Source organism: Coccinella septempunctata, chromosome 3, assembly GCF_907165205.1.
Source record: "Coccinella septempunctata chromosome 3, icCocSept1.1, whole genome shotgun sequence".
Classification (NCBI taxonomy): Eukaryota; Metazoa; Arthropoda; class Insecta; order Coleoptera; family Coccinellidae; genus Coccinella; species Coccinella septempunctata.
Window position 1 is genome coordinate 34,047,130 of NC_058191.1, and position 27,821 is coordinate 34,074,950.

The 27,821-nt window shown below is 33.9% G+C and overlaps 3 protein-coding genes across 9 annotated transcripts in view; 2 read left to right on the forward strand and 1 right to left on the reverse strand.

Moving 5' to 3' along the window:
- Positions 1 to 1,301: 1,301 nt before the first annotated feature.
- LOC123309480 lies at positions 1,302 to 19,301 on the forward strand. 2 transcript variants are annotated; one of them, XM_044892624.1, is made up of 5 exons: positions 1,302 to 1,629; positions 10,811 to 10,939; positions 14,079 to 14,236; positions 16,596 to 16,802; positions 18,456 to 19,301. In XM_044892624.1, exons 1-5 carry the CDS (start codon positions 1,566 to 1,568, stop codon positions 18,849 to 18,851), a joined length of 954 nt encoding a protein of 317 aa, XP_044748559.1. In that variant the 5' UTR covers positions 1,302 to 1,565; the 3' UTR covers positions 18,852 to 19,301. The 2 variants fall into 2 exon arrangements, with proteins under 2 accessions (XP_044748559.1, XP_044748561.1); XM_044892626.1 differs by lacking the exons at positions 1,302 to 1,629; positions 10,811 to 10,939 and adding an exon at positions 11,093 to 11,227.
- A 1,148-nt stretch (positions 19,302 to 20,449) lies between these two features.
- LOC123309232 (60S ribosomal protein L9) lies at positions 20,450 to 21,562 on the reverse strand. Its single transcript, XM_044892221.1, has 3 exons — positions 21,464 to 21,562; positions 20,822 to 21,193; positions 20,450 to 20,674 (listed from the first exon to the last, which is right to left on the reverse strand). Exons 2-3 carry the CDS (start codon positions 21,187 to 21,189, stop codon positions 20,473 to 20,475), a joined length of 570 nt encoding a protein of 189 aa, XP_044748156.1. The 5' UTR covers positions 21,190 to 21,193; positions 21,464 to 21,562; the 3' UTR covers positions 20,450 to 20,472.
- Positions 21,563 to 22,055: 493 nt separating this feature from the next.
- LOC123310567 (AT-rich interactive domain-containing protein 2) overlaps positions 22,056 to 27,821 on the forward strand; it is a 41,023-nt gene continuing 35,257 nt past the window's right edge. For 3 of the 6 annotated variants that reach the window (XM_044894082.1, XM_044894083.1, XM_044894086.1), the window contains exons 1-2: positions 22,056 to 22,764; positions 22,820 to 22,913. In XM_044894082.1, coding sequence (XP_044750017.1) covers positions 22,673 to 22,764; positions 22,820 to 22,913 — 186 coding nt within the window. In that variant the 5' untranslated portion in view covers positions 22,056 to 22,672. The remainder of the gene's footprint in view (positions 22,765 to 22,819; positions 22,914 to 27,821) is intronic. The other 3 variants (XM_044894085.1, XM_044894088.1, XM_044894087.1) reach the window with 1 other exon arrangement.

Here is a 27,821-nt window from a genome sequence, read left to right on the forward strand (position 1 = left end):
TCATTCTATGGTTTCGACGATAATCCTTAACTGCCATAGGTACACCCAGACATCAAAATATTGCAGCTTGGATGTTCAACTAATCTATTGCAGCTTGTTTCTTTTATTGATAATCAAGGTAAAAATTGCAGAATAAATGAGTAAAATTTCGATTGATTTACCATGCTTGAAGGGAAAACCAACGTTGTTTAATTTGAAAGTGAATATTCCAGAAACGAATGGACGGAATGAAAAAAAAATTTAGTACCTACCTATCTATGCTGAACTTAGAATAGAAAGAAGTTTCAAATCAGGTATTAGTGAGCCCATCTTTCCTATTCAAAATATAGGGGTTGGGGTTGTCGCACCGTGGGTTGAAGGGCTACGATTTCGAATTTGATCTTGTTGTTGTACCCTTGATAAAAAAAATCGACCTGACCTGTTTTTATATATTCAGGGTAAGTCTTTGACAAATATTTCAATCGCAGATTCTTGAGGTCAAAAGAAACACTTTTTTGCTTTACCATTTTTTCCGAATCGACAAGGTTTAAAAGATACAGGCTGTTGAAAAACCTTTAAAAAATATTATTTTTAGTTCTATCTCACAAACAGTTTCATCGAATTAAATGAATTTCGGAATATAGTTTTTCATTTATTCGATGAATCTTTTTCGAACACAAGATATCAACTGCGTCTTCCAGTTTTCTCATTATGACCATTAAGTACCATAAAGATACCAAAAATGCAAAGAACCAACACTTGAAACTTGAAACTAAGTTGGAGGATATCTGAAAAATTGTGTTCCTACTTTGGCTGAATATAGCACTGTTTGAAAAATCCACAGATGTGTAGTGTCACAGATTTAGCTAGTTATTCTGAAGGGGTTCTCCAGGGGTGGTACAGCTCATTATAAAAACTTAAAATAGCTTCATCTTTTCATCAGTGCCGAACCGAAAAAAATGGTATAGGAAAAAAGTGTTTCTTTTGACTTCAAGAATCTAATGTTATATTATTTGTACGAGTCAAAGACTCAATTCGGTTCTGCCGATGGACAGAGCGGCTGTTTCGTTTTCAATGGCCCACTTTGTATATTGAGAGCTTTGGATGAATTCCGTACCTGGATGGATGACACGTGAAAACTCTAGGCTTCACGTTAAAGCTCTCATTTTTTTACAAACAACAAATTGTACAATTTTCACGGAAAATGCTTCGTAGCAACGAATATATTCATTTGACGCATTCCGCATTATTTTTAGATATCAGGGCAACCCAGTATTTCGGACGGATGACAAATAAATCAATCAGAGTCTATTATGTCTTTTCTGTCGAACAGTCTTCATCGAAAACCAATAAAGTGCGATATTTCGTACCGCAAAACGAGCAAGTGACTAAACAGTGGGGATCCGTCCACCTTTGCTATCAATTTTCTATCCTGCTCGTAGCCAGTCTATATATTCAGCAGACAAGCGCTCGGACCGGCAGAATAACCCAGAAAAGCGAGCGAACCGACCGAGGAACGATTATTAACAATTATTAACTGATTTTCCAGACTAATTTCCATATTATCGCGATTGTAGTGCTTCGAAATGAGTGTGAAAATTGCTGTGATATTTTGTTTGGCGATAGTGGCATGTGTCTCCGCTCTGCCAGGTGAGTGTCGCTTGCTGACCTATATTTCGCTATTTTCATTTTCTGTTGGTAAACAATATGATTTGCATTTTCCGAACAACAAACAGGAAATTCCGCGATGTGTGGAAATTGCTGGAAAATGAATAAACTCTGATGTCATTATTGGTAAATTGGTTAACACTAACGCTAAGATATATGCTGAGTCTAGGGTTTTGTGAATTCTCGAGAGGTGTTCGATGCATTTTCGCACGCAGTCTGAAGTCACCCCAATAGGGCGCATGGGAATAAGGGAAACGAAGCATGATGGAAATATTCTGGCTGGAAATATCGCATGGAATGCAATAATTGTGAAAATATTCGAAACTCTTTTAAACACCATTGAAATACTTATTTCGACGTTAATTTTGTTCTGATCTTTTATTCAATTATATCTATTCAATCTAGGCTGAGAAAAAGTACACCAATTTCAAAACCCAATTATAGAAAATTTTATACAGGTTTTCCGAAATTTCGCCATTTGTGATATGATTATAATGTCAATTTTGTTGTTGAATTGTAAAGATACACTACAGATAAAATTTTCCAGTCAAAAAATTAAATGAGTAAAATGAGGCTTTCATTTTCCCAATTTATATTTCATCAAGTGCGTAATTTAGTCAAATTCTTAAAGAAAAAACGGATGGACCAGAGTTTGATTGGAACTGAATGTTTATGACAGGTCAATTATTTCTGAAGATGTTGATGAACGGTGTAGGTAGTACTGGCTACTTTAATTGGGCCTCTACGAAATTCATTATACAAAATCCGTAGAAAGAACTCGTGAGTTTCAAAACATAAAATGGAGTAATTATTCTATTTACACTACAGTTATTTTGACCAACAATATTTATAATCAATCTTTCTCACACGACCTTTGAAAGGATGTTATGAGTTAATTGTGATAATGTATCGAAAATTTGTGAATATGTCCGCACATTTCGTAGTTTTTCAAGTATATCGTGTATTATTGTGTTGAACACTTATAAAAACACAATTTCCATTCGTGCACACAGTGAATCCAATAACGTAAAATGACTGCGAATATACGCAGATACATCTATTTTAAAATTTTCTGTGAACAGGGGTTACTTTTGGTTCATTATTTCCAATAATGAGCCTTTGAAATCGATCAGGAATAAATTTTACTTGGATGGACTTGCAATTTCCCCAGTTTTCGGGTGTGGGGTATGTAGGTATATGTATATTTCAAAACAATGAATGAATAATCTGTTGCTTCTTCTTGGAAACTGTTAAAGATAATAATCGTTTTGCTTCAATTCTTTTATTTTATATAAATTCAGGTGCAATTTATAAGTAATGCATAATTTAAAAATCTTGAGTCACTTAAGATAACAGATATCTATACAAATCTAATAGATAGTTGCGATAAGAATTATTATTAAATGTTAAGTTTTTTTTGACCCACATAGATTTTATTTCTGCCATTTCATGTTAAACTAGGGCTAACAAAAATTTTGTTATGAATTAGATGAAAATGAAGCTGCTTTTTGGAGCCTTCATCAAAAATGCTCATGCAAGAAGCTAAGACTAATGGGGATGATATTCGTCTTGCCTCAAATAAAAAATTGAAAATATTTTTCTCTTTTCGAAGAAGCCGTGATTTGCTGTCTGTTGTGTTTCGGAAAATCATAGATGACTTATTGAAAAATATTTGGTAAAATAACTAAGGGCTTCAGTTAACAGTAAACCTTAAAAAGGATATGAAGATGCTAATAGCCTCAAAAAATTGGAATTTAAATTAACGAAGGTTGCAAAAGAGAAATAAAGAATTACACATTTTAGTGAAAGAAGAAGCATTAGTACTCATAATCATAGACACAGAACTGAGTAAACAATTAAACATAATCATCAAAATATTCAAACACAATGATGTTATGGGCCGCCTTATCTAGCTTCTAGCAGCGTATTCTTCAATGCAAAGATAAGACATGATTTGGGAGAATCTGAAGTCTAATTAACATCCTGAGTCTTGAGCTTTCCAAACGTAATTTCTATATACGTTACAGTATTACTTTTTCAAGGGGTATGAGCTGCAAAGTTTGTCGATTAACCTAAGCAAGCCCAACCTATCCTTATCAACTGATTTATACATATGCTTTTCAGTATTACTTTTTCAGAGGCAATAGCTGAAAGTTTGTGGACTACAATAAGACCCAACCTAATCTAACCTTGCCAAATCTGAGGGTACCTAACCCAACTAACGTACGCTTTGCAGAATTACCTTTTCAAAGGGTAATACCTGCAAATTTGTGGACTAACCTAATCAAGCATCAGGGTACCTAACCCAACTGATTTGTACATTTGCGTTGCAGTATTACTCTTTTCAAGGGGTATAAGCTGCAACCACAAATTTAACCGCAATTTTCTTTCTTCCCTGAGATAATATGAATGTAATAACGCCATAATCGACAATATGGATTTTCGGAGATCATCCTCATTCAAGTAGGTTTATCGTTATAAGGGTTTCCGGTAGTTTAAAACCTGACCAAGGTTAATCATTCTTCCTGATTCAGTGTCGATAGTAATTGAGTTGAATAAATTCGAAATATGAATCACGTAATGATGCTGAAATTGAAAAATAGACGTTATTACGCTCATTGTCTTCCTGCAATGAAATTCCATAAAATTCTTAATGATAGTTTATCCGCCTATTTTTCGATAGGAAATTGGCCCATTGAAATCGGCTCTGATTGGATAATGAAGTAACGTAGGAAAATTTATTGAAGATGATCAGATATCATTAAGTTTTTCCTGGACGGAATTCCCATGCATAATTTGTATTGTCAGATAGAAATGAAGGAACAAAATATCACAAAATCTTCGCGAAAGGATGACATAGTCAGACATAGGTATATTATTATAATGAAGAATTATTTACTTATTTCTTATTCGCATCACTGACATATGGATGAAGAGGGAACATTGTTTTTATTATTTCAAATAGTTCTGAAATAACAAAGATCGAAAATATGACAATAAAGTCTTTAATTCAACTGGCCCATGTGATATAAGAAACTCCACATTGATTGCAAACAAATGAACAATGTAATGGATTTTTTACGAAGCAATTTTTCAGTCCTCACTTTAATTAAATAGAAAAAGAGTTCCAACATATTTCTATGCAAATCGATGCTCCACATCTATATTAGATATCTTGATCGAAGTAAAGCCAATTGTAGCCCGCGTATTATTATGCAAGTGAAAACATCATTATAATTACAACTCATCAGTAACCCATATCGGTGGGATTCAAAGTGTTGAAATTCTATGGAATGTTCTTATTATTCATAATATGGAATGAAGACATCGTCAAAAAGTTATTATTATTAGATCACCATAATTTTGTCGATATGCTGTGCGATTTTCAAACAAATACATACATTAAATTTTTAGTTAGTGAATGGAGTCGAACTTAGTTTTCGTATAGGCTTGGTATAAATTTCAGCAGATGTTTGTTTAACACTGAAAATTACCTGCCTATTATTTTTCTCTATTTTCATTGCATGTTGTACCTATAATTTTGAAATTTAGTGGAATGTGTATGAGATTTTTTGAGAAAATATATGTTTAACCTGCATTAATGTTACTAGTGAATATCAAGGACACAAAAAAAACTGATAGCTTTATTATACCTACCTACTTATTGATCATGCATTAAAATAGTTTATATTCTTTACAAGAAATCCGCCTATGTTATATTTTTCATTTTGGAGAAATGCAGTCGCGTATATAACATTTGTCCAAAAATATCTATTCCACATATCTTAAGGATGCGCCTGGCATGAACACTGAAAATATTCAACATCAAGAAATGACATTGAAGCTTGGAGCTTCATGAAAATATCTAGGGGGGTATTGAAGTTTTAATTGAACGCCTTGGATAGTTCCAAAAGTAAGTTGAAGGGTTTTGGTACATTGCTTTTTCTATGTTAACAATTTTTCTTGAAGTAGTTTTCGAATAAAACCCTAAAATGATTTAATTTTTGGAAATCTAAAAATAAATAGTAGGTAAACATTTCAGAAAGACATCTAATCACACATGAATATTTCATTTAATGTTCTTTTCCAATAGTTCATCATTTGAAATATTCTAGATATACAGATTCATCGACGTTCTTTAGAAATCGGAAAAATAGTGACAACAACGAAATTTCTAAGAGACAGTTTCGTGCTTTCGACGAAATTCTCCGGTCAATGTCAGATTCCGCATCAAATCAGCACGTCATACCTTTTCAATGGTTTAACAATCCGATGGATTTTCCAGTTATTCGACATTGTGTTTCGACGTAACTTAACCGATCACCTTGTGGCCTAGCTAACGAGCATTTGCATTTGCATACTGTTGAGCTTTAATATAAAAATATCCTGTACGTAGGGTCAGTGACCACGCCAAGAATGATGCGCTATTTTTTCCTTTTACTACCTGTCGTGTGCTGATTAAACAACGTTTGTATTTGTCTTGGCGTCAATGCGTGAATGCTATGCCATAAATGTAACATGGTCATTGGTCAACATTCAAGTGTTCATACAATAGAAGTCGGTCGTGGTATATTTTCACCCCGAGTAACATAGCTAGGTGAATTTGAGTGGTTTTGATGTTGAAAAGAGATTATGATGCTTTTTGGCCAGCGAATTTAACTATTTGAAGTAGATTTGCAAGGGTAATACAAATCTTCAGTTCCAATCATCAATGATGCAATGGAGACATTAAATGAGATGTAGACTGTACGACTCTAATAGCAAAAGAAAATTTTACACCTTATGACACATAAAAATAATATATTTTTATGAACAGAGTGTTTCTCACTGAGTGTTAAGATATAGGATGTTCCATTAGTGGGTGGTTCAGTAGACGTTTACAGAGAAAGAAGAAAAAACCATGGGATTGTTGAAATTTCTGTACTAGGGTTTACGCTTCTGATCTATCTGACCAAAATATTTTCAATGTTATGACTTTGCCTCTTATACGAAAAAATACTACAAACTTGTTCTCTTCAATTCTCATTCTATTTATTCTTTTCACGCTTCTCTATCCCCATCTAAGTATTTCTGTCTAGTACTTTTCTATTCCATTTCCTGACACTATAACATTAACGGTTTTCCACAAAGAATTGCCAAAAACATAGATCCAATAAAAAGGCACACAAAAGGCATTTGATATTTTAGAACGCTGAAATTTTGAAAATAGATCACTGGAATTCTAAGTTTCGTGTGGAAAAAACTTGGCGTAATGGAAGATATTCTTTTGAATGTAAGCAATACATTTTTGGTTATCAAACAATATAGCATATGTATGAGTTTTAGCAAAGGTTAGTGAACGGGGAACCATACAATTTGGAGTTGATACAAGAGCTTAGAGAAAAACCTCAGTAAAAAAACCCTGTCTCCCCGTGAGTAGTGTAGTGATGACAAATTTGTTTACAGAATAAGATTTTAATACTGAAGGGCTTCTTTTCCATCGATATAAAAATTTCTTTATCCTCTTTCCATTTCGAAATAATATCTGAAACAAAGAAACAGAGCAGAAAACGAGGAAAAAAGTGAATAATAAAGCTTTCATCAAAACTTATTCGAAGACTTGATGATGAATGAAGAAAAAATAAATAATTATTTATAGGTACATAACTTGTCCTCCAATTGCACTGGGAGGAATATCATCTCTGCGTCAAAAACCTTCTGCTGATCTTGGTGGAGGATCACCCTCGTCATTAGAAATGCCTTCAGTAGTAAATTAATAATTGCTTTTGACTGGGGAGGGTCTTTCGACCAGGTCCAGTTTTCCAAGTGATGATTCTTCTGTTCTTCAATTGTTCGAGGAACGCTACAGGACCCTTATATTGGGGAATCATCTCCCAATAGATATACCAGTGGTTATTCAGTAGAAAATTAAAAAATATGTGGAGAAATTTCTTGAAACTGAACTTTTAAACATTACTTATAACATTAAAACCGGGTTTCATAAAGCTTGATCGGGAAATCAACGCTTGATTGACGAATAGACGTAAATTTGTTTTCAATCGATTATTCAGTCATGATCATTCAAAATGTCATTGTCGCATCAAATTATGATGTTCATACGTCCATTCAATTATTCTCAATTGCTACTTCTTCAATGGATTCAGAAATGAAAAGGTTTCAGTGATTTCGTTTTAGAAATCAAAGTGTCAAATGACTGTCAAATATCGTTGATCAGACAATTAAAGTTTTATTTAACCCGCTGTATAGCATCTAACTGCTATTTGGGATTTTTTCATACAAAAATGATGATTCCATGTTGAAAAATAGTGTGATCTTCCATATAATTTTGCTGCTCAGATATAGCTCCCTAAAGATGGCATCTGAAAAGTAATTTTGAATGTTTTTCTGAGGACCCAAAAAACTGACATTCTGAGGGATCGAGAAGGCAATGAAAATAGGGAAACCCCCAAAAATGCTTCTGATAAATTTCTCGCTCCGATAGAAAGTCTGCTCAGTTTTCTGGTTTCTAAGACAAAAATAAAATATTGAGTTTCGGGTGCCATCTTTAGGGTACTGCATCTTAGCAGGGGCTGCTCAAAAAAAATTTATACCAAAGACAAAGACGATTTTTTGACAAATAATAATCCCTCACATTTTTTGGAAACTAGGTACCTTTTCACCCTGTATAAAACTGATAACTATGTAGGTGGAAAGTAGGTATAGTGAAATGAAATCAATCAAAATTCATTGTGAGTTTATGGAAATACCGAATAAGGATGTATCAAATACACTCATCACGATCTAGAGAAATAATTCAACTGGCTGAGAAGGACGTACAATAATTGATTGCTTTTCTTGGAAAGAGTTGCATAATCATGAGTGATCACATAGGTCTGGGCAGTAGTCATTGTGCGATGCACATAACTTGCTCTGTACCAATTTTCTCTTCATTATTTCTAATTATGAATCTTTAGAATCGAACAAGGACAAAATGTTAAACTCTCCTTATATGTTTTTCAAATACATTCATGCCGAAAAGTGGTTAAAAATATTCACTCCGAAACATCGATATTAGTGGTACCTCTTGCATGACAATAGGTCAATCCCTGTTCATGTTTTATCTTCCTAATAGCGAATTCGTGATTTTTGCGATAGTTAGTACCACTAGGTACTAACGATGCAAATTTTATTTAAACCATTCATTCCGCGCGTCCAACAGGAATTTGCCCAAGGTCGACAGGTATAAAAATAAGACGCAATTTCTGGTGGCGTCTTTCATCCGGTACAAGATGAAATCGGGTCTGATTTTTTTCGCCATTTCACTATTTCTCAGAAGGCGTTTCTGCCATTTTATTCCGAGCTTCGGTATTTGCGGAAATACTAGGTACCTCACGAGAATAGTTTGTGGTTTGCAAGACTATTTTGAGGATGGAAACCCCGTACTTTCACTTTGTATTGTTCTCATCTTTCTTCAGCTGAATCGTTGGTCATCACAAATATTACATAATGAAGGGTGTTGTGACCCTGTGACCAGTATCAGGCGGGCTCGTGTAATGAAATATTTGAATAATTCATCATTATTTTTCATTCAATCACTTCGAGATCATAACGAGTTTTATTTTTATTTAGAAACTTCCATTTGACTAAGGTATAAAAAAAGTAGAGAAGTATAAAACCTTTTTATAGGTTTGGTGTACCAATCAACTGTTCTTAAATTCCGCTTGCATGTAAAAACAATATATGAAAGCGTTGAAGTGCCACATATAAAGGGCCTGTTCCGATATTGCTGGTTTTACTGGCCCGCAATCGAATAACAATAGAACTCGAACGACTGGGCCAATAGGCATCGTCTCTGAAATACTGACAGTACTGTTCAGGAATATCGGAACAGACGGAAAAACAAATTCTAAATTCTGACTTGCAAGTCGAAATTCTGTGATAAAAGTCAGAATTCTAACTTTCAAGTTAGAATTAGGAGATACAAGTCAGAATTCTGACTTGTATCTCGTAATTCTGACTTTAATACTGGCTTGAAACTCGGAATTCTGAGATACAGTTCAGAATTTTGACTTGCAAGTTGGAATTCTGAGACAGTTGGGCTAAAATAGGTCTAATGATTGCTTGCATGCTTGCTTGCATTTGGCTTGTACCAGAGCAGACCCGTGCCAAAAAATTGTGCTTAGTGCATGTGAGAGCACTTGTAGTCGTTTTGTGCTCCCGAGAATTTTGCTCCCGAGCACTTGCTTAGTGCTTAGTGAATTGAGCATTTTATCGAAATTCTTACATCCAGTTTCATAATCAAGCTTCGTTTAAGTTTGATTATGGAACAGGCTATTAGTCCTTTGTAATCCTAAGAGCTCGCGAGAGCCCTTCGGAAATCTTGTCTAAACACGAACAAGCGATCGACTTATTGTCATTCTACGACCATTTGATGAAGAATAAGTGCAGGTAAAAATCAATAACGTCTGTTGAAAAAAAGAAAAGAAAAGAGATAGGAAAGGCGTAGGTTAAGGGTCCAAATGTGCCTATGCAGGCCATAAATGAGACAAATCTGCTCTATTGAGCTCATTTTGCTCATATGATTTTGGATCTGAGAAAGAGGTTGCATGTTGCAAATTTGCTATATGTATCGACCAAGAAATTACACTTATCTCGAAGAGTTTCTGTGTTCATCTAAAGCACGATCATTTACATGGATACCGTTGGATGCATTTAAAATATTTTTATTTCAACATTTCAACCCACATCCCGGAATTCCGACTTGTAACTCATAATTCCGACTTACAAGATAGAATTCTGACTTGTATCTCAGAAATCTGACTTGTTTCTCAGAATTCTGACTTGTATCTCAGAAATCGGACTTGTGTCTCAGAATTCTATCTTGTATCTCGGAATTCTGACTTGTATCTGAGAAATCTGACTTGTTTCTCAGAATTCTGACTTGTATCTCAGAAATCGGACTTGTGTCTCAGAATTCTGATTTGTATCTCAGAAATCTGACTTGTTTCTCAGAATTCTGACTTCTATATCAGAAATCTGACTTGTTTCTCAGAAATCTTACTTATATCTCAGACTTCTGACTTGCAAGTCGGAATTTAAAATTTGTTTTTTGTGTGGCACTTCAACGCTTTCGTAACAATAATACCTTCTTTTGAACAAAAATATATATTTTTCTCATTTTCAGCTCGTCCGAGCGATACAGAGCTGATTGACCCTAAATATGGCGACCAACCGATCGTCGATACCGGCGTTATCACAGGAGGCGATGGCGGTTTCTACGACAACTCCTTCGACATTTTCCGAAGCATGGAGAGTAAGTAATTAAAAACCAAATCGCCAATTATCCTCAGAAATGTCGGCTTTATCGTTGTCATTAATTAAATTCCCAAAAGGCAGTGGAAGGTCTTCTTGTTCCCTCATTTGCCTATGCTTAGGCACACCCACTGTCTGAGGTGGGTGAATTGGTGTTTATTTACGAGTGCAATATTCAAATTTTCGCTATTATTTGTCCGATCTTTGTGAGATTTTGTGCTGGTAGTAGTTGAGTGCAGAATGATCAGACGTGACGATTTTTTTCGATATCATATTGCGCGACATCAAGGTAAGAATTGTTGCTAGATATCATCTATCTCGAATTATATTTGAAAAAACACTGAAAGCCTTTCCCCCAGTTACACACATTTCAAACTCTGAGTGAAACCGTGTCTATCGATTTTTTTTAATTGAGTTGACGTGCTCTGAATATTATTTGTCGTTTCCTACTATAAAATATAATGAAATTTTAAAATTGAATATACAATTATTTTATTAGCAATCCTTAATAGGTACATTTTCATGAACCATCTGTTTCCAAAACCGAAAAAAAATTATTCAAAGCTGCAAAATAAGTATACAGAGTCTTTCATATGAATCTTTTTACTTTTGGCAAGAAATTGCAACAAACCATATTCATTCAATAAATGAATCAAGAATCAAGCTACCAAAAATAAATATTTCAATGCATGGTATGACATGGATGAGGAAAAAAGTTTTTTGCGAAACAAATTTCAAGGGTGGCTTTTCCAACCCCTTTTCTTCTTCGCTCAATTTCATTTCTGTCAGTTCTCTGGTTTATAAAAAAAATTTCAGTCAATTACCTATCCTCTAGGTGAAAAATCGTGGAATGAGCCAGAATTTTGTATGGACAAATTTAGAATTAATTTTTCAGTTGAATAATCAATGAAGTTATCGTCAAAGAAAAAAAGTCATCTTTATTGACCGTTGACATTGATACGCCCATAAGATCTCAGTAGACAAAATAATAAATTATTAAGGTTCATCGTACCCTCAAAAATCATTAAGCATCAAGTGTAGTAGAGTCGGGTTTCCTGTCAAGAGTAATTTTGTTTCCAATGACGCTATCAAATCATTTGTTTGGTCTTGAGAAACGATCCGTTTCTAGTTCACCGAGTATAAACATGCGAATCTATAAAATAGTTATATTTACACAAAATAAATCAGTGCTCAGTTATCACCCAATAACGAGTTCACCTTGAAGTTAATATGTAATGTTTTGAAATTTTTTCCATATTTTGAATTTCCATTGAAGACGGATACCCTTGAGCACTGAAATAACAATAATAAATATTTACACAATAAATAATCAATGATCACTCTAATTTGCTCGAAATTATAGCAGGGTTTCGTTTTTTAAATTTTATAAGCTCGGCTACTCGGAGATTGAAAGTTACCACAATTGAAATTATGTCTACCTCATCTGGAAGGGGATTGTTTTTTTCGTGCTCCTCTATAGCTATTTCAAAAGGTCCTTCATGTTTTTCCACCATATACATATACGGGGTGTTTCAGGTTTCACCGGTGACGTGGATCCCGATCACAGGGGTCTCAATAAAGTATAGTAGGAACCAAATACTCTAATTCTATTAACTTTATAAGAAAGAGTTTCAAACAAAACTTTCCTCTTTTTAAGTAGAGCACCTCCTAAAATTATTTAAAACTATACAGAGTTTGGTTCGATATTTTCATTCATGACATAAATAAATAAAAAGAAATATCGGGAATGTGGACCTTTATTTCTGCCAAAACTACAAAATAGTTGCCGACGTTTCGAGAGTATATCCTCTTTTTCAAGGCAATATTCTGCTATGTTGAATGCAGTCAAAGAATACTACACAAAGGAACATCTAGCTAAATTAATACAATATAATATCAAAAATCAGCTTTGATGTGCACGTGCGATTTTTGATATTATATTGCTTTAATTTAGCTAGATGTTCCTTTGTGTAATATTCTTTGACTGCATTCAACATAGCAGAATATTGCCTTGAAAAAGAGGATATACAGGTCCTCGAAACGTCGGCAACTATTTTGTAGTTTTGGCAGAAATAAAGGTCCACATTCCCGATATTTCTTTTTATTTACTATACAGCGTGTTTCGTTTCATCTGCACAGGCTATCAACTTCGTTGAATTAAAAGAAACACCCTATATATTCTTACATTTTTGAATTCCTTGTTAAATTTGAATATGAGTTTGATAACACACCTATGTCTGAATTCTCAACGGTTTTCGGGAAATTTGACTTTTTATTAATATTTTGACAGTTTGAGGTACCTACATAAAGGACCCTATTCTGTGTAATTGATTCAAATTTGGACTGTGTCTAGTCAATGAATGATACTCTAAAAATTTTCTTTCCAAACAACCATATTATATACAGGGTCCACGAAAACGTAGATCCATTATCAAAACAGAAATTCATCAAAATTATCTTTTTTTAAATGGCAACCCATTTGTTTTTCTGTTCATTATTCAAAACAACTAAAAGCGAACAAAAAATGTTTGACTAATGAACAGAAAAAAAAATGGGTTGCCATTTAAAAAAATTGAAGATTTCGATGAATTTCTGTTTTTATAATGGATCTACGTTTTCGTGGACCCTGTATATAATATGGTTGTTTAGAAAAAAATTTTTTAGAGTATCATTTATTGACTAGACACAGTCCAAATTCGAATCAATTACATAGAATAGGGTCCTAGTACCTCAAACTGTCAAAAAATTTGAAAAAAAGTCAAATTTCTCGAAAACCGTTGAGAATTCAGACACAGTTGTGTTATCAAACTTATATTCAAATTTACCAAGGAATTCAAAAATGTAAAAATATATAGGGTGTTCCATTTAAAATAACGAAGTTGATAGCTGTGTAGAAGTAACGAAACACTCCGTATAGTTCTAAATAATTTTAGGAGATGCTTTACTCAAAAAGATGAAATTCTTTTTTGAAAGAATTCGAGTAATTGACTACCTTCAAAATTAATGCTCTCATGATATTTAGTGACCAGTAATTAAGTTTTTTTGAGAAGGGGATGCCAGGATATTGAAATATTTTTACATTTTTATATTTCAAATGGAGTCTTTTTCTTATAATTTACAAATCACGTTATTTTCCGCAGGTGTCATGAGGAGAATGCGCGAACAAATGAACGCCCTTCTCAACCATTTCGGATCAAGCAATGGTACGGTAACTGAAGTCGAAAATTTCTCTGGTTTTGGTCTACCCGGCATCCCGGATCTGGATTTGGGAAAAGGAAATACCACATCTGTCACCAAGGTAACATTCCAGTCATCATAAACATCATTTCTATCCTATCTACAAATCTACCTCGTAGTGTTAACACTGTTGGCAAAATAAATAAACACACAACCTCTGGCCTGGGGTACAAGAAGGTGCCGACTGCGGTTTGGTCCATGGTATTCAGTTTTTTCAACGTACAAATTCGATCTCGCTTTTTGCTTCAGCGAGAATTTTCCATCCTGGATGATGGTCATTAAATCAGAATCGAATTACAATCGGAAAGTCCAACTGATGTCGATAATTTCTTGTAAATATTGTTTACGACCGTGACACAATTATTTGTCGTGTTGAAAAATATTCGATTTGATTCATATTATTTTTAGTTTTGTCGATTCGATATGAGTTCACAACTTTTCGAATGATATCGATTTCTAACAGTCGGGATTTTTGACCGACAATGGGTAATAAATGTTTTCTTGTTAGAAAGGCACATTTTGTTGTCGTTCCAGTGGACAAAAAATATCGGATGACTCTTTTATGTTTGATGACATATTGCAAATATTATATAGGTTTATTTAAAATTAGCGCTGTTTCAAGAAATAATTAAAGATGAATGACCGAATTCCTCTGGTTTTTTCAATATTTAAGGAATGTTGAAGGTATATGTCATAAAATCTCGTACGATGTAACCAAACAAAAATTGTATTGAATTATGAAAGTTGGCGTTCTTTGATTATAAATAATTATTTCATAATAGTCAATTTCAGAGAAATCCGGTGAAGTCTAAAAACAATCACTGTATAGCCTGAATATAGTGAAGGGCATTTGGTTTTTTTCTGGAAATTCATTTTGGAGATTTCATTTTTACTATACTGTGAATGTTTTCTGTTTGCATTCAAGGATATTGATGTTGTTCAGCTACGTTGGGATTATTTCTTTGTTGTAACGTAAAAAGTCAGGTACAAAAAACATCCAGAAACGATTTTTGAATTTTATTTATTATTGAATTTTACTGCAATCAACCATGAAAAATTTTGACAATCAAATCTTTTGTAATATAGAAAATTTGTTTTTTCATATAATATTCTCTCCAATAACTTGAAAAAGCTTCAGTCACAATATGGAAATTCTAATTTTCTCAATTGATTAATTAATTCGAATTGGTAATCTCAAATATTTGAAGAACTACCCTCTTTGGAACAAATTTCAGAGGCATTGCAAAATCAAATTTTTGTCCTAATCTATTTTCACTCAAATTTGACTGTCGTATATAACTTTTTATTTTCATTGAATATCCCTTATGTGGAACAGTTTAGAAAAATGGAATTCGACAGAAAATTGACTCAGACAGATGAAGACCTTCAGCATTTTTTTCGTTTCTTGACTTCTCCTCCGGAAATTGTTGATTCGATTTCAAAAATACAAATACTCTTTTCACGTATACTCAGAGGAGTAAAAAAATTAAGAATTGTTAAAAAAAAATTAAGATATTTTTGGAAATGTGTTTGGCTTCATTTGACAGCAGTATCAGGGTCGGATTAAACTTACTGACCCCCCCCCAGTGAAATCACAATTTTTCCTTACTAGATTTGAACAAATCTGCCAAAACACCAACAAAAAAAAATTCATTTATTTCATTAAATAATTCTAACAGAAGAATTAGTGCATTAATTGTCAGAAAAATCAAATGAGTAATTCAGCATTCTTTAAAATTTTTTGTTGGTGTCAAATTTCTATCTCTTTGGAATTTCGGAATTTTTTTTATAAATTGAAAATTGAACACGAACAAGATATCTTAAATCAAAATTGAATGGATTCGTGAATATAATCTTAACTGAAAACACTGATGGTATAAATACTAAAATTCTCAAATATATTTTCTTCATAGAAAACGAAACAACATACCTATTACCTATTATCTTCATTTTTCTAGTAGGTCGTTGATTTAGCCGTCAGAGAAAAAAAGTTTAACCGAGCGTCTTCTGGCTTTGAAGTATATACCTACTTATTTTACAAATGATGGTACCAGAATTTAAAACATCTGACTTATTTACTATTAAAAATATATATGTTAATTCTATGCAAATAAACAAAATTAATTTAAATTTTTTCATGATTTTTATGAGTGAATACAATTTTTTTCATTTATGAAATATTTTGTGTGATTTACTGAATATTTGCCACCCCCTAGCCTTACTGCGCCTAGGCTATGAAAATAAACGAAAATCCCCTAAATTTTCGTTGAAAAACCGCCTCTCGCTTTCGAATCAAATTTTATGGGTTTACAGCGTAAATTTTGTAAACACGAAGAAGAAAATTATATCATAAAGAACCTATGCGTAAAATTCGTTTCTCATCCTCATAGCTCCCATGACACCAAACTGATTGATTGCAGGTGATCGACGGTCACAAAGTGGTGATCAACGAAACCAAATACAGCAACGAGAACGCAAACGGAGGAGCCTTCTTCAAAGTACGCGTCATCGAGGTGAAACCCGAAAATGAAAATGCACCGGGCGTACCCCCCAGAACCATCCCCAGGGATGTAGAACCCCTGGAAAACAGTCAGGAGAACGAAATCTCGAAACAGGCCGGATCCGAGGTTGGTAAACAAAATAATGCCCCAGAAAAGTTACAAAAAGCTTGATCGAATAATCGCATGAGTATAATTTTTGTAAATACGAACCAATGAACACCTTAACAATCCGAACCAGTAGCAATTATCCAAATTTGTTGCAATAAAGTGTAAGTCGATAAATCCTTTGATAAGATTAATGAAATTTTATCGTGGAAAGAAAGTCTACGTATTCGGGAAGTTCATTTAAATTCTTGATAACAGCCGCGTCTGGTTCGGCCTGAAGATAAGGTGTTCATGGATATTAGGAACTTATATACATATAGCTATAAAAAACAATAATGATATACCTATGAAATATACCTAATTGATGACAATATAGAGATATTATTTTGCAATCTTCCCTAACAGTTTTTATCAATTCGCTGACATTATTACCTTAATTGTGTATATTTGCAATAAAACATTAATATTAACAACGATTAGTTTAATTTTTGGATTAGTTCTCTTACCAGCATGATTTTCAAAGCATGACCGTCAACATTACCTTCATGTTGTATTAGGTACCTACTAATTTTCGTTTTTCTTCAGACTAACCAATTTCTTTCACCGAAAAGCTTATTTAAATCAAGTGCGACCATTTAAGAAAAAAAATACTCTCTGAACTATCACTTTTTCGGTTATATGCATTATTTAATAAATATTTATTTCATTCTTTTTTACATATGTTAATGATCAAAGTATAGTTTTAATTTGAAAGAACAAAGAATTTCACTGAAGAGATACGAACGTCTTTCAAAACGATGTTTTTTTTTCGAAGAAAATATTAGGGATGGCATTCTGACTGAAAGTAAACTAATTAAACATTTGTTATGAGATTGATGAGTTACCTTTAAATTGAATTCTTTCAGAAGATTGCAGATAGCCTGAATTATTCAAAAAAATCTTAATTCAACATTTTTTCTGTAAACCTAACAGAAATCGAAATATTAGCAAGTTACTTTATGTACACACTGAATATGTCTTTATTGCCAGACGTGTACTACAACCCTTGTTTATATAACCCCTATAATCTATAAACAAGGCTACAACATACTATATAGCCACCCTGTCGTGGCTATATAGGTATATGTCTAGGTGCGGCATTACTTTGCAGACTGTTATTCATCACCACTTCATCACCACTTTATTAAAAGCTATAGCTTTTAATATAATCTTGTGTATATATACATATACACAAGAAACTCAAAACTGAAAAACTGATTATATTTTTTGAAAGATTATTTTTTCTGGGTGAGAATATTTAATTAACGCCTCTACTTAATCTCCAAAGTATATCTTTACTTTCATTTTAGGTATACTGATTAATCTGAAACACCTCATAGTCGATCAACCATTTTCGGCTTTAAGTTTGATTTTAGGACACCCTGTAAAAATAAATATTAAAAAAAAGACGCAGTGTATGCAATAATTTGAGTGTTTAAATCGGGATTAGTACCTTAATTTCTAGATACTTCGAATATTGCATACGCCGTGTATTGTTCATAATTATATGTATCTACTTACGTTAATACAATATTATTCCATTCTTTACTAACTTTGGTGCTGGTTATTTGTTTCTTTTTTGTGTATTTGTCCTTCATTCCGCACTTTTTCACCTTCTTGCACTTTTCCATCCAGGCTCGCTATGGAAATCTTGAACCTCTTGACGACGTTGATTACACCCTTCCCAGTAAAATAGTTCCCTTCAACAACCGATGGGGCAACCTCGAGGACTTCGATGAAGAAAACAGAATCGACGGGCCCCTAGTTCAACCTCTGAGGCGGCCATACGATCTTAGTAACGACATAAACGTGAACTACATCTTGGCCAAAAAAAATTATCCGATCAATCCAGATTCGGAATTCATTGGAAGTCGTAATGCTATCGAACCTATACCAAAAGAACGCGATCTTTCTCGGGATATTTGGGTCAATCAGTTGATGGCTGATCAGCCTTACGAATTGAATCCGGACGCTGAAATACTCGACCAAAAACAGCCGAAGATGTTCGAGAAATTCATAAATCCCAGATAATTTTCGAATTTTAACTGTTTAGAGACGGGGCTTGATATTTACAGGGTGTCCTTTTTGGAAAAGAAGGTAATATCAGCTTGATTGTGATAAATGTTTTTTACTGTATGTTATGGCCACTGGAACCTATCATTTCATTAATATCTTAAAAGACTGACTGATATATGTTTTTAATTTATACAATCCCTGAAGGCCACTTGAAGTATGTACTATGTACTGGAGCGGCAATCGTATTTGTAATTTCTTTTTCAGATGCTAACTACACGTTTCAAAGCTTAATACATATAGATATTTTCAATGAAATTCTCTAGAATTCACTTAAATTTAGATTTTCACGAAATATATCGTGCGATTACGATATAATATCAATAAATCTGTACTGCAACACAATGTAGCTATTTATCTATAGCGTTCCTAATTTATTAAAACAATAAATACCTATTTAATATTTTATTCATTATTTTATTTTTCACCTGGTCCGTTTATTTTTCACACCCTATCTCATGTAATATATGAGACTTACATTATTGTGTTAATAATAACATATTTTTATGCGAAAAAGGTTGAAAGATCTTCACTAGAAGACTCATGCATCATTTTGTCACCCAAGGTTGGATTTCTCGAAATCAAATTTCGAATGTGTTGATCTATAAAGGCTTTTGTATAAACTCAATATATGCTGAAAGTTGCAGTAAATTTTGCTTCTATCGATTCATTTTGACGGGAGAGGAATTTGAGTTGGTAGTTGAATAAAGGTAGGTACCCACACAGTGTGGAGGGTCTAACCGATTTTTTAAGTTGTTTTTTAAATAGATACTTTTGATATATAATAATAAAATATGCCATTTTTTTAAATAGTAATGCAGAACACAGTGAAACTAAAAATCATTGGATACAAAATAACTGGAAGAAACGAATAATCAAAGACGTGCCCCCGCTTCCTTAGAGAAACATTTTTCAAATATTTACGGCTGGTTTCATAATCAAACCTAAAGTCGCTTTAATTTTAAAGCTTCCTTTAACCCTTCTAAAAATGAAATTAAAGGAAGCTTTAAGCGACTTTAAATTTGATTATGAAACTAGACGTTACTCCTAGAAGAGCGTAGCTCTCTTTTAGAATATGTATCACACTTAGATCTACCATCATTTTTATTTAATATTACATATTTGGCATTGGCAATGCAAACACCTGACGATGAAATGAGGTATTTTCTAGTTAGTATTTTCAATAAGAATACTTGGTATTTCGTAGGCAAACAAGATGGTTTTTTTGTAATATATATATTTTGATTTGAACAAAGTATGTCTTTCACCCACATGTGACACCATGCCTGCACACTATTTTGAAGAATAAGAATTTTTACAACTAATATGAAAGTACTCCACAAACAGAGTTGTTGTAAAAAATAATCTATTAATGGGTAAAGCCATTGAGTGTCTTAAGTGTAATGAGTTAAAGCCTCCGGCAAAAGGGCCCTTTCTTCTTTTGATATTTAAATCTATTGCTTGAAAACGAGTATAACTATTCATTTTTCTGGTATTCAGAGCCCTAATTAAAATAAAATTTCAAAGGAAGGGCATGAAAAATAAACAATTCTCAATATAGTTAAATCATTTATTGAGTCTATTCGTCTTGTACAACAGTCGTTTTTTCAGACACATATAGACCATCTAAAAATTTACGGATATCCTTATTTTTAACTGTCGTACTCTGTTGGATCAAAGCAGCGGATCTTGAAACATCCTCCAGAGAGTTTCCTTCTAGGATCAGCTCATCCTTTTGTTTTTGGGAATTCTTCACTGTTACACCAGGTGCCATTTTGACCCTGCGATCAAATAAACAGTAGAATTAATTGAATGAAGCAGATATTGCTGAATTTCATAAAATTGTTCTTGTATGAAAAAATGAATCGATTAATGAGAAACTGCCTTTTTGAACTTGTGAAACCATGTGAAATCTACGATCTACTCACCTTCTGATGAATTTTTCTCCTAAGAAATTCCTGATTTCAATAACTGTATCATTTTCTATCGTTACACAGTTGATAGGGAAATGGGCATATACAGCACGCATTTTGTATTGATAACCCTTGGTTACACCCTTCAACATGTTCTCAACATGCGAACACACTGTGCGTACACTGGCCAACTCCTTCCTGGTTCCAAACCATTTTTCAACCTTCAATAATCTAGGGTTTATCATGCGAATATCCAGTGCAAGATGTTTGAAAGACCTCTTGAGAACTCCTCTAGGGCCAGTTACCGTGACCACTCTAGACTTGGCGGAGACAGTGATACCTTTAGGTATTTTCACCGTTTGATTGGTAACAATCTGCCTCATGATGCTGAAAAAGTAATTAAAAGTGATAAAGTGATTACTGAAAAAGAACCAAGTTTGTTGAAGTTACTATTTAAACAAAGAGTTTCTGAATAAAGAACATGCTTAATTTGAGCATGCTGCTCATATAGGTTAGATATTTTAGATATCAACTTTGAAAATAACTAATCCCGGCGTTTTATATAGATTAAAACTATTTTGAAGAATTAGTTTGTTTCAGTTTGACATACTGAAATAATTTCTAATTTAGTAAATTTATAAGAAATGTACTACATACCCAACCTCGAACTTAAGCACATGCAGAAAAGAATTTAAGTTAGCAATGTTGGCATTTCGTGCCCAAATTGACAGCTCTCTTCTTCATCTTCACTCAATGGACTACAGAGGATGAAGTAATATTTCTCAGAAAAATTGTTCATATTTCGGTTATTTTTTATTATTGCACGGAATTAATACAAAAATTTCAATCATATTGATTCTTCAGTGCTTTCAGTGTATCAGAAATTGGAAAATTTGATTTCTCATTCATAATGATTTTTATAGAGGTAGGAAGCCACCATGTTATTTTCTACTGCGACAACTAGCGCTTCAGTACTCTCCAAACAGAGGGCAGTGCCGCAGTAAATTCAAAAGACTTCTGTGAATTTTTCATTTTATAATTTAAGAAAGAAATATTCTTTGATTTCAAAGTTAATCAATATTGGGGATTTCTTTGAGTACTGCATGAAAACTGAAGAGCCTTAGACTTAATTATCAAATAATGAAGAGGCAGTCATTATAATGTGCTGCCACCTATCTACTTGGGCTACTTTTGAAATAGTTTGGGTATTCGCCGATAGATGTGACGTAATAAACAAAATGGCATTTATGATCGTATTATTCAGTTCTGGTGTTGTCAAAAGTTAGCTATACTTTTTTGTTAATTGGTGTTAAGCTTGAAAATTCAACAGTAAAAGTGCGTTAGAATAAATTAATTAATGAAATGAATGTCTGAACCTACAGTAGGATGGAATGAAAGGGTGTCACAATGGAGAAGTTGTCTAAAAATCATTATTTTCGCGCTTATAATAACGGAGAAACCGGCAGCCATGTTGTGGTTTCATTCTTGACAAGCATCATGGGTTAGTGCAGTGTAGTTGTCGTTTCCTTTCTGAAGAAAATCGGGTTTTCTTGAAGTTCGAATATATACACCTGAGGTTAATCAGTGCGGATTTATCCAATAAGTGTTGTAAAACGATTATTGGCCTCGTTGACGATGATACTGCGCATTATTGGCGTCGCGATTCGTACTAGCGCAGGGAGTCAACTGCCTGGCTAGTGGCTAACGACTACTAGGTTCAGGTTCGAGCATCCCTAGTTGCGGGAGGTGAAGAAAACCTACGTCGGGACCTTGTGTTAGCGCCCTGGAGTTCGCTCCCGCTCCCGGTATGGCTTAAAGTGGAAAGTGACATATGAAGTGATTTTAATTTGGTCTATCGTGCTAAGTATGGCCCAGGTTCTGGAAAAAGACCCAGCCACGTATTCTAAGGAGCGTGATGGATTCATCAGAGACCTCCAACACTTTCACGATACCAGGGGGTAAGTTATAAAAACCTGAGTCGATGGGAACACAAATTGATTGATGCTTTTTCAGTACCCCATTCAAGAAGCTCCCAACCATCAGTGGAAGGGAAGTCGACCTTTATCTACTTTACACCCTAGTAACAGCGCAAGGAGGCTGGTTAAAGGTAAATTTTTCGTAATTATTTCGACTTTTTAATGTTCCCATTGAATTAGTCATTAAATAAATCATGAAATTTGATCGAAACATCGGGTATTGAGGTTCTCTTTGATGGGGGAATAAGTGGAGGAAGTACCATTTGTGCCGATACTAACGCGCGTTGAATAGCATGTGCTTGTGTTTTTGTTTTTGTTATGATGTGGGAAGCTTTCAACTACTCTCTCAATCAAAATCTCAAGTTCCTGATTTTGGAATATCTATAACCTCAAAATATTCTACAATGGCTTGCCTGTACTCACAATTAATGATTTAGTGTCGAGTAAATATTACTTGTGTGAATTTTTCACTGTGTACTTACGAAAGTATTTGATTTACGTAGACTACTTATGGGAAAATTTGATTTCAACATGAAAAGTTTTGAATATTCTCTTCTGAGATTCATTTCAAGTTTGACTAAGAATGTTGGGTTAAAATCTTTTTCAAACACCAGTAATCAGTGAAATATCTCATTTGAATAGAATACTTTTGAGATTAAATCAACTGAAAAAAGGAACTTTCTCAAATCCCTGAAATGATTCTTAGCGAATTAGTGAATACTATCAATAATGACTCTATTTGGTTATGGGATATTAATATTTCACCTCTTGATTTAATGAAGAATGATGGAGAAAATTGTCAGTTGAGTTACAATTATAGAATGCATCTTTTCCCTTGGAGTTGAATTTTCTTGCTATTTAAAATTGCACAAAGAATGGAATACTTTGTACAAAATATCTTAGTAGCCGTGTTAGTAACTAGCCGAAAGGAAGAAATTTGAAACATTCACTATGGTCAAAGAGAGATCAAATTTCATGTTCTTGCATAATTTTAATTCACATCATGTAATTTGAATCTGCTTATAGGAAGGTCAAAAGTTACATCTCATTAATTTTCAGTGTCTCAAATGTTTCCAAGAACAATGTTGCTACATGTTTTAACAGCTTCAACAATTATCATTTTACTTGATTTTCTTATGGTTTGTAAATATGTATTTTGAATGAATTTTGATACAGCCAAATGATTATTATCACTATTGCTTTGACTGCTTGTTACTTTTACAAAGCATGGAAAAAACTATTACTGTGGTATCGGTGTACATAAAATTTTTTGATTTTCTTGTTATATGATTCTATTCACTTCACAAGAGTTGTGGCAAGACTACGTATATTTATGCATTTGATGCCCTAGCAACTTCACAGGTAATTGTTTATTATTATTCGAAAGGTATAAAATTTCAAGATAATGATGGCTTTATTGAGTTTTCGGAGAATGAGATGGTTGTATTTATAAATGATTCTCAAAGTTGATATTTAATTTTGTGTAATAATGTGTGAGCATGAAATAAATTAACGTCGTTTCACAGAATCCATATTCTCCAACTTATTATAACTATCTCGGGCACTTTGTTTTGGTTTCATATAATGAAAACATTGATGTCATTACCTCGGTCATTACTTTGTCCTAATTATGTTCGAAATGGAATTATAAAAATTCGTTAATGGACTACTTTACCTCAAAATGATATAACATTGAATATGAAATAGGAAACCTTATTGGAATGTATCATATTCATTAAGGTGTGATATTTGTTCAGGTGTTTTCATGAAATTATCGTTCTTGTAGGTTTTATCTATCCATCTAAGCCAATAATGTCTTATACTTTATATTAATTATCATTAGTACAGAAGAAAGAGTTGTTTAGAAGGTATCTTGGTAACCCATTGCATTTTTTCCATAAATGAAGCAAAATTGCACTCACGAACGCTTTGAGAATTGAAAAGCTACTTTTGAACTATTTCAACTAGGGTAAAACCTAAATCAGTTGAACCTCAACACTTCAAAGGATCCTTGATAGGCCAACTACTTGTTTTCTAAAGAAATAACCGTAGAAGATGGTTTAAACGTTCATTTATGGTTTGAAATATCACTGATCTTCCTGCCCTTACCTCTGTCCATGGGGTTGAGTCCTTTGGGGAATAACTTTCTTTCAAGTCAGTTGCTGATACACCTCCAAAATTTTCATTTCTCCATCATCAGTTGAAAAGGTAGCAGCAGCAGCAGCATTCTCGGTGACAGACTGATCATTTTCGCGGACGCTTCGAATACGCTGTTTTGCCGGTAAATGGGCGAACAGTAGAATGCACACCGGCTCTGTGACGGAAGCTCCGGTGTCTAGCCTCCCGATCAGCTGATCGCACTCAAAGATTCCCTTCCAGTGATTTCATTTTCGTGACGTAACAGTCCGTCCCGATAATTCTGGCGTGCGCCACTTGCTCAATCTGCACCTACTTGGTCTGCTGCTGGTCTCTCTTCGTGTTGCAGTGGAGCAGTTTTCAATGTGCAACTGCTGATAGTGCGTGGGCGTGTGTGGCCGCCTTTAGGATCTCCCCCGTGCCGTGTCTGCAAAGTCTATTGATACGAAAAGCTCCAAAGAATCCCGCACCATCTTCGTGGAAAATGGCTTTCCTTTGAATTTGCCTAATGTTTGGTATGTTGTGGATTTTGGATTCGAAAATTGCCTGAGAAGTGGAAAACATTAGTAGCCAGCGATAGCTAATACTTCGAAAGATTGAGATCATTTTGTTCTGAAATAAAAGCAGTTTTTTCAACAAAAACACGGACCGAACTACTTCAGAAAACATAAAGGAAATTCAGATTGCTGATATGATATTCAGAAACTGTAATTTGTAATTCAGATTAGAGAATTGTTGAGGAGAAAGTGTAACATTCAATTCAGGAGGCGTCAGTTTTTATTCAGAATTTCCTAAGAAACTTTGACTATCTTCTTTCTCACCCTGTATACATGAGATCACTCGGCAACGTTCTCAACACCGAAGGGCCTGATTGATATAAGGTGAGTCTTTGACTTGAACGTATATTTTAACAGAAGATTCTCAGTAAGAAAGAAACATTTTTTCCCTTTACCATTCTTTCCAATTCGGCTCGGTTGAAAAGATACAGGCTGTTAAAAATCCATAAAAAATGTTATTTTGAGTTAGATACATCTCACAAATGGTTTTATACAGTGGAATGATTTTGGGAATATAATTTTTCATTGATGTGATGAATTTTCTTAGAATACAAAATTCCACCCACGTCTTCCAGTATTTTCTTTATGACCATCACATGTCATAAAAATACCAGAAATTCAAAGAAGCCAACTCTTGATAGTAAGTTGAATGCTCACTAACGAATAGTTTGTAAAATAACAGTATTATTTTTTTAACTTCTTCTAAAAACAGATTAAATGATTTTCACAAATATGAGATTTTAAACCACTACACGTGTTTCGCTAAAACAATAGCATCTTCAGGTGGGTGAAGCATTATGCAAACAAAAATGGCTATATCATTTTATCTAGTGTGAATCGGGAAAAAGGGTGAAGGAATAAAGTGTTTCTTTTGACCTCAAGAATCTATTGTTTAAATATGTATGTGTACAAGTCAAAGGCTCACCCTGTATATCACAATCTTTCTCCTATCCTCCTATAGATTATCTTTCATTGAGCATTAAGCATTAAGGCGAGATTAAATCAGAGAATTCCTCGGAGAATTCACACTGGATGTTTGGAAATGAATCCTATTGCATTCTTCTTTTTTTACCTTGTTCACAAATCAGACAATCGTCACATTAATCAAGTAGGTATTCGCCAGAATAAATTTTGTTTTTTTTTATTACTAACTGCCAGTAAGGCGAATGTTTGTCAGTTCATTCACCTTGTCTAAATTTTTAGAAGAGCTGCCTAAAGCCACCATTAGGTTTTAGTATTCGATGCTAGTTCTTAGGAAGGCTGCATGAACGTTTAAAACAGTTTGGGTGGCTTATAAATTTGCAAATATGAATTATTGTCGATTTCTGGCTCTTGAAGGTTTTTCCAGGAATACCAAATTTTTAATGATTGAAAAAATTGGATAAGAAGCAATACTAAAGCTTTTCAGTGTTAGAGGACAGAGCCAGCAAGAATATAACCTTAATCGGCGTCCAGATCGCCGATTGTGGTTCGTTATCTCCGGTACGGCTCGAAAGGAAATCGAACAGAAACTGACAGGGCGATAATCGAGATAGGCGAAGCTCTTTATCTCCGACTCGTCAAAATGCCGCCAACAGAGAGTGCCGTTTCCAGGCCTCAACGGAGTGAATTTCTCCGAGGTGGGTCGCTGAACTTGCGAACTAACGTCTGTGTACGTTTTGCCACAGATTTAAGTTGTGTGTGTGTGTTGACTTGTTGTACCGGCGTTGATCTATCTCCTGGTGCAGGAATAGGTATAGTCTAAATCGCACCACATTTATTGCAGGAGTCGGTCCTCCTGACCTTGCAATAGTGGCGAAAAAATTATTATTTCAATTAGTGGTGTCAGCTTTGGACATAATAAATTGGCAAATGCTTAGCACACTCTTGGAAAATGTCACGATAGATAGGTGAAGGGGATTCTGCTTCAAATTGGAACAAATTTGGAAAGAAATGTTTATTTCACGCAACAGAGAAGCAGATTCAATGTTTTGACTAGGATCCTAGGCACCTGTGAGAAATACCAACTGCGGCATTGAATCATCTCCTTTTTGGCCTAGTGAAACAATGATTACTTCCACCAAATGACATTTAAATCCAGTTTTATAATACATTTTAGCTATAATTCTACCATGAGGGAAATTAAAGAAGCTTCACAATTAAAGAATTTGTTGAAAAGGATATCATGCTTTGTTAAGTGAAGGTAGGATCCGTTGGTTGGTAGAATTGATCGATTTCTCTACTTCCCCCTGCCTGAAGATGCTAGGGTAGAGCGAAACACGTGTAGTAGTTAATAATTTATCCTTCTGAAAATTCAATTTTGTGTTCAATATATGCATCAGAATGTCAATTTTCAAATCACATTTT